Raw genomic sequence first — 14,825 nt, 5'->3', positions numbered from 1 at the left:
GCCTCTTGCTAATGTTAATGCTCTTGTTAATTCTTATCTTCTATTTGACTGAAATATACATCATGATATCTTTTACAATCAAGATATTTTCTACTGATTTGAGAAACTATCTAAAAGTGTAGTGATTCACCTTAAATAGGGGGGGGGGGGGTAGTTTACCTAAGTAAGGCAAATATACATGACTGTATTTACAATGCATGTGGGTAACAGCAAATTATTCTGGCGTTTTTTCTTAAAAATTCAATAATGACGTCTGTCTGCAATGACTTTACTTTTCTTGAAGATTTATTTGCTTTTTACGTTTTCTTGTTTGCTTAATTCAAGAGCAACAGGCTAAAATAGCGGGTAAAATCTTATGAGACTTTCCCAGAGACATTCCTCTATAAATAACTGTAACAACTGACACTGAGTCAGCATTCGAAATGTTAATAATCCGACATAATGCAACTCCCGTAAGTAGTTTCAGGACTTTGATTTTTGGTTTTGAGCATTGTCATATTCCCATATGTTAATCATTCGAGAGTCGTTTCACACTGTCGACAGTTTAAAATGGTAACTTTTCAATCATAGATTTTATTTCCTTTAAGTTAGAGTATAAAGTGTTTATTAAGTCGATGTCCATTTCATCTAATGTTGAAGTCCAAAAGCAAGTATTTTTTAAATAATTTTGAACCGTTAATATTTGTGGGGGCTTACGTTACGTAGATCTCTTTGGTATCTTTCATCTACGAGTTTACTTTCTTACCCCAAACATGACCTTTTATTTAAAAAGCGCATCTGCGAAATACTTGATAACTGTAAAACAAGTTAAAATCTATGAAAATTGTCATCCCATCAATTAAATAATTCCATAGTTTGATTTTTGCAGATATTTTACATTTAAAAAATAAATCTTCCTAGTCGAAGTAAACAAAACAAATATAATAACTGTATTTTATTTATTTTTCATTTTCATAATGTACAATATTACAATATATCAATTTGTTGTCACAACTTTCATTATTCATATTCTCTATGTTTCAACAACAAAAATGAAAGTCTTGCCATCCTCTGTTAAAACAATCATTTATTTTTTTTTTTTTAAAAATACAACATGAATTCATTTCATTCATTCAAATACATATTATTGGCACTGTATAAGCTCCTTGCAAATCCTGAAGATTTAATGCACACACCAAAATTATACAATGGCGGTTTTCTTAACACTTACAGGAAGCATAAAAATCTTTGGTTAAACAAAATAATGACTTTAAAAAAAATAATAAACAAAATCAACCAAAACCAAAATTAAATTCAGTATATGTATCAGAATACTTATATTTATCAAATACTGTGGCTTTGAGTCAAATTTGATTGCAGAAAAAGGAAAAATATATATAGAAACACCTTCCATACAGGCCTAAATATACTAAATGTATACTCACATTTGGGACATTACATAATGATTTAGTTTATAGAATTCCATTCGATTCTAAGATATAGAAACGGAACACACTTTTGGAATTTGAAGAAAAAAAGGTGATTAAATCTCCTTTAGAATTATAGCAAAAATACCCACTCCTACGTATTAAATGATACTGGTATTTTTAAAAGAATACTAATAGTTTTCCCTAACTTTAAATGATATTTGTCGGAGCACGTGTAAACTTTTCCTGCCTTAACTTTCATTCTCGACCCCACCCTGCACCCGAGGTTTACTGAATCCAAAGAGAACTAAAAATTGTAGCGGTATAACAATTGAATGGCAAACATACGAAACAATATATAATTGGGAACGACCACATTCATATACATAACAGAAGATATCAACCGAACACTCTCATCAACCAATCAATCAACCACCTATCAACTATCAATCAACACATACACTATTTTTCTATCTCTCAACTTATACACCTGGAAAACACAATATACTTACTGGTAACTCAAAAGTTCTTCGTTGCAAAAAATATGTGACAATATTGTAAGTTACCGCATATGAAATACAGGTTCATGTATGTATATATATGTATAGACAATGTATTATGCTTAAATGAAACCAAACAGAATTTGATTTCTGAATATTGAATATTCAATGCAACATTTCGCCTCAGATATTCCTATTGCACACAAGACCGTTTTTCAATGAAAAAAAATATGAATATTTTCTTATTAACTGTAAAGATGAATGAACAAGGGAATGTAAAGGGTGTTCCAAAAACACGGCACACAGATATTTTCTCCATTCCGTCAAACATTCCAGGAATGTCCAATGGCTTCCTCGTTGTGTTATCTTGTAAATCTGTATCCTAAATTTATAAATTGCATGAGTATCTTTCCTCCAAACTTAAAAATAAAATTAATCTCATTTTAGTATTCTTTTAAGTTAATTTTCGAAAAAACCTCGAAATAATTTATATTAAAAAAATTGAAAATGAAGTGCCATACAATTGTGTTGTTGAGTATTTCCTTGAATGAATGAAAAAAAAGTTAATCTCATCTACAATTCTTGTTCTGACATCTATATGTATATCCTAGTTGCTTAAAAATTCTATAAATGAGAAGCTTTTACATTTACGTAAACCCAGTGCACAGAGGTAAGACTCCATGGAAGGAATGGTAAAAAAGCAGCGATAATGAAGTGAACAAGAGTTGTTTGTATTTCATACTGATGATAACTTGCCATGAGATCCAACAACATAAATAGGTTTAGCACCGTGTCTTAGTTCCATTCAATCTGGGACTAAAAGCACGAAACAAAAAAAGAAAACAAATAATATAAATATATCACAATTAGATAAATCCTCCAATGGACACCAAATAAATGTTCCATGGATTCCACTTCCGGTCGCACACCGATAGCACTATTGGCAAGTTGATACGGCAAGAGTTCATAGTTTTAATTTTGCCTTTTGTTTGTTTTATGTTTCTTTCACCTCACGCAAATGTCCTCAACGTTTAAAAGTTTGTTGATCATGTCATTTGCTTACAGAAGTTTCTTCTCAGATTCAAATGCTCAAATATTATGCTGTTTAACATGTATTCCTTCACTTGTGTTCGGCTTGGAACCGAAACTATGATAAAAGGATGATGCGGATTGGTCCGATACTTAGTATCATGTGAATTGTTATGGAATGAAGTCACATATAGAACAGCACGTGGGGACGAGGCATTTCGAGAAAGGAGAACTGTTTTTGGGGGAGTTCAATTATCACCTACCAAAGCATAACATTGTCACAAAAGATATTAATAAAACAACACAAGGCAAAACAGAGATTCGGCTGCTGGCGTTGTCGGCGTTTATGACGCCCTCTGAACCCTGAATACGATCAACTCCCGTTTTGTCTGGTGACGTTTTCGTACGATCTGACGTCATGTCACTCGGGGTTTCCGTGATTGATGAATGCGTGTTTGGATTGCAATTTTCTAAAAATAAAGGAATGAAAAGATGCTTGAATTAACCAAGAGTTAAAGACAAATCGAATTTAAAAAAGATAATTATGGTTTTCTAGTGAGCCGTAGGGGAACATTTGCAATCCAAAAAAACCCCCACATAAAACTCACACCATCAGTGCAATGTCTGCCCTTTGGAAGTACAGACAGATAAATCAAAAAATAAATCAACGTGTAGGCTACAGATTGTACACGTCAATTTAGAGAGCAGCAGCATAATGGCCGAGGAAAAACGAACCTTTAGGTCGAAACAGCAAGTAATTGATGGACGATCTACTGACTGTGGCCTTCCTCATGCAGTATTCATCCTCCTGCACCTCAATCCCGTTGTCGGTTATTGTGAAAGACTGATAAAGAGACCAAAAAAGAACATGCCTTTAACTAATTAACCTTGATGATTTAAGCCACGTAAAATCGGGCTAAAAGTGAAAGTGAACTCAGTTGTCTGGACGGTAGAGGTACTTTTCTGATACAAGATAATCACTGGATAAAAATGAACATCAAATGATGAAAAAAAAGTCAAGATTGTAAACATAAACTTTTAAATCGTATGTTCATTAATAGAAATGATATGGGTAGTGATTCTTTACTCATTCGTCAATTATGAAAGCCAAGAAAGGGCACCTTGCAATGAAAAAAAAACTCATGAGATTCAAAGGTTTTTTTATAAATAGAGATCTATTAAGCTTACCAGGCACATGGCAGGTTTGAGTAACTTTGGAGACTGGACCATCACATAATGGGTGTTATTGCCTTCCTTCCAATCGGAAAGGCATCTCCAGATGTTCACTGTGAAGATTGTAATTAATGAAATAAACTATAATTGTAGTAAACTAGTATATGTGTAACATCAATAACAATCGAAAGGTTGGCTAAATACTAGTAGGTCTTAGAGATAAAGTGAATATTTAACGTTTTGTTTTCTTCCAAGATCGAACAAATAAAGAAAGAATTTATTTGGGTTCAATGGTTGCTTCATAAAATGACTTTCAAACCGAAAGCTTACCTGATTCCAGGTTTATGGGACATTTTTTCTGTATGACAATTTCTTGCGGTGAACTGCATCCAATGATGAACTGGCCTTTGCAGTCCGAAGTTTTGTCTGTGAACCCAAAGCTGCCAGCAGCCTGTACGGGACAATTTGTTGGCTTGACGTCATCACCTGTAAATCGTCATGATTATCAACACAACTATAGGTACCCCTATTCCTAATTGGTATAATAGTTTTATATACGTAATCAGGAGTTTAGATCGGCATATCTTCTTTATCGTTACAATCTGCCTTAACCATTTATTCGAGAAAGCGTAGATTCATGATATATATAGTGTGTTTTGACAGTACGCAATAATAAGACTCAATAACGTTTTTATTGTCTAATAGATCCTTATGTTCGGCAATGTCTTTTTGTTAATATATCTGATATATATCAATATCATGCAATATCGTTGCTATAAAAGTTATTATAGACACACAAAAAAACATTAATATGAAAAATATTTATAAATCATATGTGACATTTGTTGCTGAGCTTTTGACAAAGAGAAGACTCTAAATTACTCACCAATCAATATCCGTTTATCTCCGGTTGTGAAGGTTCTGTCATCACAAGCTGTGAACTCGTCATTAAATGGCTGCCCTGGTAAAGGATAAGTTAAAACTTTTGTAAAGGCAAGGCCAACCATTCTATATATCAGTTTACAACTAAACAACAATAAACATATCATTATGTTACCTGTTAGACATACACGATTTTAAATAACAATATTAGAGCAAATGGTATAGAAACTACATCAAATGAATACTTTACGGGGAATTTACATACCGTTGTAAATATCGCACAAATTCGATAACTATCTCTATTGTCTTGAGTGGGGAAAAAATGTCAGTACTAAAGAACTTATGTATACCTAGCTCCATCTCCAAGACTTTGCCTTCGGAATCTCTCTTCTTTATAAGTAGGCATCTATAGTTAGACTCGCTGAAATTGAGAGAAAAATTCTGACTCATAATGTATCGATATTTTATTTTTTTTATGTACGTGAGCATGTGGTTCTACTGACATTTAAATATCATCACTTGCAGGTTAGAGCGCTCTAAAACATAATACCGAACGTCAGCGCCATGATAATGCTATCATAAACGTGTCCAAATTCGAAATTTATTGGAACAGAACTTTCATATATCACCGTTATTACTTGCATTTTTCTTTTTAAAAAAAATGTAATATTCGAAACATGTGATATATTTTAGTATTGCATATTGTATGAAGATGCTGAATCGACCAAAAAACAATCCGAGATTCCAAATCATTCCTTTTTTTCTAATGTTTAGAAACGTGCTTGCCTGATTTGTATGGTTTTTTTTTCTGCTTTTCAATGTGCATTTTTTATCTGAGCATCACAAATTTTTTTTAATTCTGACGTAATAGAGACAAAAACAAGGTTAATTTTTCATTGCAGTACCATTCACTTGTCGTCGTGTGAACGACATATTTCTGAATTCCTCCGGTTCCATGAGACGTTCGACAGCGCATGACAAGTTTGACTTCCTGACTTCCGCTTCCGTCGGAATTTAGCGAGTAACTTTGGGAAGCATCTCGAATTCTGATGACCTGCATTTGATCATCGACGACTATCTGCGTGCTTCCAGAGAGGTCACGCCAAACTTTCCTGTATTCAAATACCTCTGGAAATCTGCATTGCATGACGGGAGTAGGAAACCTCTCTGTGAATAAAATAAAAACCCAAATACGTCAAAAACAAATGTATCGTTTCGTGAAATGCAAATGAAACTTTGGGGTATTAAAAAATGAATGCTTCTGAAAAATATTGGAAAAAATGTAACACGCAAATCGACGATATTCGACATCAGAAACATTTTAGTTATTTATGACCTTTGGTTCCATAGTGACAAAAAAATAAAAAATAGATATTTGAATGATGAGCTCATTTGAGAAAGAACCATCAATACAACTAAAAGCAAAACAAGTAAAAAAAAATCCCCTCTCTTTCTCTCACGTATATGAAGGCCCCGCATGGTGTGGTTTTATGTATAATAGCTGAAACAGATGCAGTTTCAGTCTGCTTCTAAACGGGAGCAACAGAAAGGGAAACGACCCTCCCAAATCGACACAGTAATGAAGCACGGGGGAAATATACAAGTTTGCAGCTGTGGAGGGTTATGTAATCAACACGTTTGTAAAATGCCGATCAAATACTCCTCAGTCGGTATCTATCCCGAGGTGATATAAACAAAGACCTGATCTCTTAGCACACACTTGAAGTAATGCCTGTTTATGATCCTAAGATTTGCTTTTAATGCCATTATAAATTCTCTGATTGTGGCCAAACAATCTAAGAGATCTCTCTCCATTAAATGTTGATAAACTTGAGTGAATTAGATGGTTGTATTTTTTGTTACTGTTTTTCAAGAGCGGGGCGGCGTAACTGATCTTTGCATATGAGAGAGAGAGAGAGAGAGAGAGAGAGAGAGAGAGAGGTGTAGACTGACCTAAGGCCAATGTTGACGTCCCTACAGTTGGGCTCTGGAGACCCTGACAAGAGGCATCAGCTGACATAGACATGTCACCCCCATAACCAAAGAGGCTGTGCATCTAAAAAAAAAAAAAGACACGGACCATATTATTACGTCATCAACTTTTCGCATTAGCTATGAAATGTGAAGTCATGAGTTACATAATGATAAGATGCCTAAAAAAGAATGTATATTATATTGCATTTCTACGTAATTGCTCGAGTTCAAGATGTTCTCTCTTCAGAATACATTATCCACACCGAACACCCTTGAAACCCAAGTATCGCTAATGCACTGTTGATGCAAAAACTACTCACAAAACACCGGTACATATCGGCTCTGTCTGAGAGCTCTGGCCCACTAAATCTGCCATACAAATATTTCTCGCCGTTTTCCCAAGTGGCCAAACATTGGAAATATACTTCTGAAATGATATGATGCAAATCTTTGAATATTTAGGTCTTCTTTTTTGTGTTTTTCACGATTGCTTGATAAACAAGTACAGCAACAGAAATATATTATTCATCTTTCTGACGCTTTAGAACAGTCATACATTATCCAAACTAACAGATCTTTCAAATTAAACAATACTGGCGTTTTCACCTAATGAAACTTAACTTGAGTATCTTAAACGGATTATATATTTAAAAAGGTACATGTATGATGAAAAGCAATTTTATATTACACAATTTACTTATTTTCACGTAGATATACAGTGTTCATATTATTAGCAGTGTAAATTAGAGGGTTTAAGGGATATAGCATTAATATTTTCTAAATTATAACTACCCCAAATCCACTTTTTTACAAACCCCTCCCGAAATTTTGCAATTTCCTCATTTTAGATGTTACCTCTCTCTTTAGTGTTTGGGATTCCTGGGCAAGCTTTGTAAATAAACTTAAATTTAGACTCGTCAGCGCATGCGTGGATTTCGGACTGAGGGTTACTGCAAGGTCCTTTCCCGTTATGCATGTAGGAAAAGGAATATCTCCCTTGAAACGGACAGGTCTCAGGTTTTCCAGGCACTGCAAATAAACACATATTTCAATATATACTGTATACAGGGTTATTTTCGCCCCGTGTAATTTTCGTCCTTCTTCACTTGCAAACAGTTTTGGCTTATCTTGAATTCGCCCAGACACACATTCGCTTAGTCCGCTGGCAACGAGGACGAAAGGAACGAAAATAAAACGGGGGCGAATATTTCCTTGATATCATCATTACAATTTAATTTGAAAGTAAAACAGACCCATTTCAAAATTGTTTAAAACATGACAGCAACATGGACCTATGACTTTATTATTTTGGTCATTAAATTATCATAAACTCACAAGAGTTTAATTATCGAATGTATCTATTGTTTTCAACTATAGCAAGTTTTTACCTTTGACAATTGTATGGAGCGGTTCGTCCCCTTTGATTCTCCGACAAGCTACCTCCAACGATTTCTCTCTTTGACAAAAGCCTGCAAAATACCAGTAAAACATTGTTATGACAATCGTTTTATATTCGAACCCTTCCCAAAGCAAACACATTTTCATGTTAACGAAGAGCACCGTATTCTACACAACATTCTCTTCAAACGAAATTGCAATCGTATATCATACAACTGAATCATTTCTGGCATTTTATAGATGGTGCATTACACAAAAGCCTAGCAGATATTTTTCTTACAATTCCAAAGCCTCTATTTTGCAGAACCATCTGATGTTGAATTCATTAATAAGATAAGGAATGTTAACCACCCCCCCCCCCCCCCCACCCCAAAAAAAACAAAACAAAAAAAACTCAACATAAAATGAAATAAATAAAAAGTAGCGCTATATTAATAATTAGGCGTTTATTTATAATTATATTCAAGGGTAAAGGTATCCGAGCATTGAACTCGAGTTCCAAAACCATCATCACGGACTAATTTCAGAGGGCGGAGGAATATGTTTTGATGTAGGAGGAGAAGTTGTGTGGTACTTTGGAGATGAAAGAAACCATTATCGTCTACGGTAGTTAGCGTTTTCATTACTAGAGATTTTAAAGATCATTCGACACTTCACATTTGCTGTAATTCCGTTGAAATTATGCAGGCAGAAGGTTTCTTAACTTTCCGATTACTGACGAAGATTCATGAGGTTGAAATAAAACTCCCTCACAAATACGCGCCATTTTTTTTCATTTTCATTAATTTCAAGGAATTCTTTTTATATCCATTCATGAAAAACTTCAGTGTTGATCTTCATAAAAGTTTCAACAATGCGTAGTTTTTCATGATGGGAAATAAATACAAATGAATGCAATAAAGCTAATTCTTGGTCTTTCTGACGTACATTAGTCTACCAACGTACGATTTCAATTACCTCAAAGGGTAATTTTTTCTCTCATTCTCCTTGTTTAATTTCGAGTTTATCGTCTTGTATTAGAGAAATGCGCTGCATGGAAGGAAAAAAAACGTAATTACGGCTAGAACATTTGATTGAGAAAAAAGAGACCGCCATTTAAAACTGTTTTCTGCTGTGGAGGTTTTATCGTAAAGGATAATTTGATCGTACATACAAATCAATGGCCATGATTCTCGTCTTACGACTTTATGGACCATTATTGATTTCAGCGGAAATCAGTCCCCGATCTTGATCTATAACACTCATTTCTTTCACCAGATTTATGCTCAATGCTACTTAATAAATACAAAAAAACACCAGCCAATATGCAAAGAGTATGGACAGATGACAGACAGCTGCCAACCATCCCACAAAATCATTAGACCCTCGCTACTCACTTGAGGCCTTGTGAACAAAACAAAAATAGAAAAGATCTCTCTTAAACATGGCAGTCTCATTTTCATCGCCTTATTGGACACAATTATTTTGTCTTTTTCCATGCAGCGGACAGTTTCCATGTTAGGTCCGGAGGGCATAGAACGCACCAAATAGCGTCCTGCATCCTTTTTTCGCTTCCCCCCAAATTTAATCACGTGTCAATGACAAAAAGATGGACTGACACCCTATGTCGCACAAACGTTTGACCAAACGCGTAAATGGACGAAAAGAACAAACATTCAATGCACAAAGACTTCTTATTCAATTTCCGAAAGCATGCAGACCACTTGGATTTGAATTTTTAACGACATAGCAAGCGTAAATAGATTTAAAATTTGAACGACCCATATTCATGCTTCATTTACAGTAATTGACAATTCTCTGCAGATCAAATTCAAAGGTCAAGTGACCCAGCGTTCGGGTTGTGAAACTAGGTCTTTCTTTTGAGCCAGACTTATAAAGGCTTAACGAATTACTGGTGTACTTCCTGAACATAATATTCATTTGCGGGGAAAACGACCATCAATCGGACAATTTACTATCTTATTGAAAGGATAATAAAATAACTTGAACTTAAACTCATAACAATGACGAATTCGAATTACGACTTATTCATCCGCGTATAATGCTTCTTGATGGCATGTCGTATTCCGATATTGATCAGGCTATGAATTAATGGCATTATTACATAAATGAATATGGAAAATATGCGGTGTTTCCAAGACTATTTTTCTGTTGACTTTTAGTACTTGTATATGGACAGGAAGAAATGAAGCCTAATGATTCTATTTGTAACTTTATAGATCTATCATCGTCTAGTATCCTTGAGCCAAATTTAAAGGGTAAAATGGTCTCCGATGACTTCTATAAAAAGGATGAGTGGGATTTTAGTTCCATTGATAGCATATATATCAAAAAGGTAGAAGCGTTTTAGGATTAGGAATAAGGATAAGGTGAAAGATTAATTTCCAATCTATTCAAATGAAATCGACTCCAGACTCCAATCGTCAATGCCTATCAGTCTCCATCGCTTGTATCTCGATCAGATCCACTCGGATTGAATACAAACTTACAAATGTACGCCATATCTCCCTGAAGGATCGTGTTCATTATCAAATATTTATAGCATCGTCAAGTAAAAAGCATACAATTCCCCCGAGTTTCCTCTGTCGCGTACAGGCAACTCACATCTTGAAGACAAAAAAAAGGAGAGAATTCCCGCAAAATGTCGCCTTGATAATACGTGATAATATCCAATAACTGAAGAGAAAGTGTTAATCCTCGTCTTTGTTGGTGTATATATGTGATATCTTTTTCTTTAGCTTGATACGCCCCCGGGACACTCCAAGTATGAAAAATGGCTTCAGCCTTACAAATGGATAAACTCCATTATGTAAAATTCCGTTTTTGAAGAAAAACCGCACCAAATTCATGTAACGATTTATTGGAGAAAAAACACACGAACGTTTATCATGCCACACAATCGCTTTATTAGATTTATCTTTTAACGTTTTAAAAACGTACATATCCCTCTGAGATTTAATTAGCCACTTTTCACATAGATTTCCCCAATCAGATATGAATAAAACTTTGAAACGAAATGCTTTTAAAAATATTTTACCATCCTGAAATTTTTATGATTGATCTTTGAAAAAAAAGTTGGTTATACTTCAGTAAAACGTAAAAATATACTGATGGATTATATACACACGTTTATTACATGCATTTAAATTCACTGTTCATGTTGATGTGTGTGTGTGTGTGGAAGGGGGGGGGGCGGCTGAGATCTACGATTTTGTCTAATTACAATGTACACATGTGTATCTAATTTTACATAGCTTTGATTTTTATCAAGTTCAAAGATGTAGCATTTATTTTTTTCTTTAAGTAGTGAGATGCCAAAGATGCAAAGAAATGCTTGCATTAAAGGTAATAATTTAAAAAAAAACCCAAAACTCTCAATAATCATGAAACATACGTATTCTCAATACGAATTTCGTCAAAATGGCGTTTATAATCTTCTACTCACTCTCTTTATATTGGATCACATTTTGGTGCCACGGAAAGATTACGAGACACCTGTAGCATTCTTGTTCCCTGGAAAATAAATAAAATAATAATGAAAAAGTTGATAAAAATAATAACCTGTCAAGAATTCTAGATTGACCAATCAGATAAGACGACACAGGCAATAAGATAAGAAGGATGAACAACTTTTGCTTTTGACATTTACGAGAAAATGCAGAGCATAAAACAGTTATCGAAAAACAAGCTGCCCTAAAATAATCCTTTAGGCTGCATATAGTAGACGTTTTGTGCCAGCCAGCCGTAGAAATAGGTATGTTTGCAAGTTGCAAAAATAATATAATTTGAGAATATGAAAGATATCTGGTAAATGTTAAAATTGAGTGCAATTAATGCCTTAACTAGGACGAATAGAAATGGCTAAACGGGGAATCATATCTAAATTGGTTTTTAAATCGACACCTCTTATCGAACGTCTATTTTAATAAAACATTTTAATGTGTTTTCTTTCGAGATGTAATCAAACGATTGCCACAATAAACACATCCAGTATCCATCTTACAAATCTAACCTATCAGACCACAATAGCATTTTTCGATAGAAAACAAATGCCTTTTTGGCGTCCAAATCTTCATGTCCTTGCAAGTGTGAAAAAGCAAAAATAAAAAGATAAAATTAATATATTTATAGTGATTGTTTTAAAGTCATATCCCGTCCTTTTTTGTAAAAAAAAAATGAGGATTCGATCAACAAATTGCATTAGATTTTTTTTTTGAAAAAGAACTTTATCTTATATATAACATTATCGCCACAGCGATTTGTTTGCAGTAAGCTGCATTCATGCCCGCAAATATGTGTTATTAAAAAAAGAGCAATTGCATGTCAACAATAATAGAATCTACATCAGAACTCAATTAGTGTGTCTAAAAAGCAATGCTAGAGAGTTGAAGATTCTGAAGGAAAACGAAGGCAACGTATACATTCGTTTCTCTGACATTCAATTACTGGTCCTTATTTGATTTCCGACCTATGGGGACCAGCTAACTAACACAGTGAACGCAGAAGACATTACTTAACAGAAATCACAACTCGTTGATGAATACCTGCTATAGACAACGTATTTATTTCCCACGTTTGCTGTGCAAACTCCTTTCCTGGAAATTTCGGTCTCGGATATGGTCAGTTCCCCAAACACATTCTGGTACCAGGCCCCTTGCCAGTCCTTCGGAAACGTGCAGGCCCAGGCTACAAAATACAAGAGGAATCATTAATAGTCACAGACAGGGAATTCAATTTAGACCGAGAGCGAGGTATTACAAGAGATAATGCCGGCGACAAAACAAAGAAACTACATCCATAACAATTAAAATGTAATACGCAAAGACATCTAAACTTGACAAAAGAATTAAGCAAGATGGCGTATGATGAAACGTCCGCCATTTTCGCTCGTAATTAGGAGCAGGACGACTTCCGTTTTTATTCACTGTAACAGATGTTTTATTGACAAAACTGACACTCTATTCTTTTCATTGTTATGTCTATTCCAGCAAATGTCAGAAATTAAAAACCAAATAATCTAAAATGTTTAAGTTTTAGTCGCAATTGGGCTTTTTTGTCACCTCTTTGTGGGCTAAAGATACATACCGACCAAAATTATCAATAGTAACTGACATTTCTTAAAAAATCGAGCTTTCTTATCAGTGAGGTAAAGGTTACCCATTAAGTATCAACCTATTGCATTGTGGACAATTCATAACCTGAGACCAAGACATTCAAGTCCCTCAAAGTGTCATAAAGTGCATGGAGTATTGCAAATCTCTTTTGTGACCGTGCCATGCAATGCCAGAGTCGCGTTCTCCAATCTGATTTTTAGGTTAATAGAATCCGTCCTTAATTTGGCCTTCGGCTTTGATATTCGATATAGCCTTCGTCCTTCAGAATTTCATTTACAGTTAATAAGTTTGCAGAGCTCCAAAACACAAGTGCATACTTTTTGTCTTCGAAATAAAAAGTCCTTTAAATTGAATTTGAGCCTTACTTGATTTATGGAAAAGAAAGAAAATCTCAGTATACTTTTCAGTTACATATTTGCAGAGAAGTAGCATTTAAAGACAACTGTAAAAGATACTAGACCTGAACAAATGCCTGCAATTATATTATTGAGATTCGTTTAAATGTTTAACACGCGAACACCGATGCCAGATCCCGAGCTATAAGTATTAAATTGAGCAAGACTCACAAACTATCCACTCAATCTAACAGACTATAAAACGCAATTAAAAATCGTCCCTTCATTCTGTCAAACATTCTTGAAATTTAAAAAAAAAAATATTTTCGCAATTTACGTAACGGATATTTGTTCTAGGAGTTCAGTGTGATGGACGTTTATTGAGTAAGGCATATGAAACTCTTCTCCGACTTCTTCACTAAAAGTCACCCCCACGTCTGCTTAAAGATGAGTGACTCCAGCGAGAAAAAAATGAAGGAAGCAGGTGCTTCGTTTTACCGCCACAGACATCCGATCGTCTGCAAACAACTAAGATGGTTCCGAAGTTTGAATTTTTTCCCGTAATTGTTCGGGGACGTGTAGGATTTCGACAAGAACAACCACACCGATAAAAAAGTTTGAAACCTAGTATTTTTTATTTCTGTTTTTTATTCGGATTTAACAACATACTGGAAAGAAATAAATCAAACGACTGACAGTTTTGGTTTTTTAAGCTGAATGAATGCTACTAGTTGGTCATTTAAAACCGAGAATAAGGCCATTTAGACCAGTCTTTATTTACTTATTAATGAGAATATTATACATTCTTTATTCAATGCATCGCCCATAGCACGTTAACTACCAATCATTTTGAAATGCAGCATTATGTGCAATGTGTGAAAAATTGATGATAACATGCAGCTGATATACTGCATTCAAATTTCAACACAAAAAACTCTTTTTACAACATAATTAACGTTTGAAAGAGAAGAGAAGAGAGCACATTGCGTAAAAATTTTGATGAGAGTGTTCGTA

The 14,825-nt window shown here is 34.5% G+C and overlaps 1 protein-coding gene across 1 annotated transcript in view; it reads right to left on the bottom strand.

Annotated features, from left to right (window-relative positions):
* Positions 1 to 919: 919 nt before the first annotated feature.
* Positions 920 to 14,825, bottom strand: part of LOC105341081 (uncharacterized) — a 28,633-nt gene continuing 14,727 nt past the window's right edge. The window contains exons 2-14 of the mRNA XM_011447380.4: positions 12,907 to 13,048; positions 11,808 to 11,875; positions 8,353 to 8,433; positions 7,820 to 7,993; positions 7,285 to 7,391; positions 6,944 to 7,046; positions 5,896 to 6,157; positions 5,341 to 5,411; positions 4,995 to 5,069; positions 4,439 to 4,594; positions 4,124 to 4,221; positions 3,671 to 3,779; positions 920 to 3,405 (exon numbers count right to left, since the gene is read on the bottom strand). Of these exons, the coding sequence (XP_011445682.2) occupies positions 3,191 to 3,405; positions 3,671 to 3,779; positions 4,124 to 4,221; positions 4,439 to 4,594; positions 4,995 to 5,069; positions 5,341 to 5,411; positions 5,896 to 6,157; positions 6,944 to 7,046; positions 7,285 to 7,391; positions 7,820 to 7,993; positions 8,353 to 8,433; positions 11,808 to 11,875; positions 12,907 to 13,048 (1,661 nt within the window). The 3' untranslated portion in view covers positions 920 to 3,190. The remainder of the gene's footprint in view (positions 3,406 to 3,670; positions 3,780 to 4,123; positions 4,222 to 4,438; positions 4,595 to 4,994; positions 5,070 to 5,340; positions 5,412 to 5,895; positions 6,158 to 6,943; positions 7,047 to 7,284; positions 7,392 to 7,819; positions 7,994 to 8,352; positions 8,434 to 11,807; positions 11,876 to 12,906; positions 13,049 to 14,825) is intronic.

This window comes from Magallana gigas, chromosome 7 (assembly GCF_963853765.1).
Source record: "Magallana gigas chromosome 7, xbMagGiga1.1, whole genome shotgun sequence".
Lineage (NCBI taxonomy): Eukaryota > Metazoa > Mollusca > Bivalvia > Ostreida > Ostreidae > Magallana > Magallana gigas.
The sequence above is the reverse complement of the archived record's forward strand: the minus strand, read 5'-3'. Positions and strand labels throughout refer to the sequence as shown.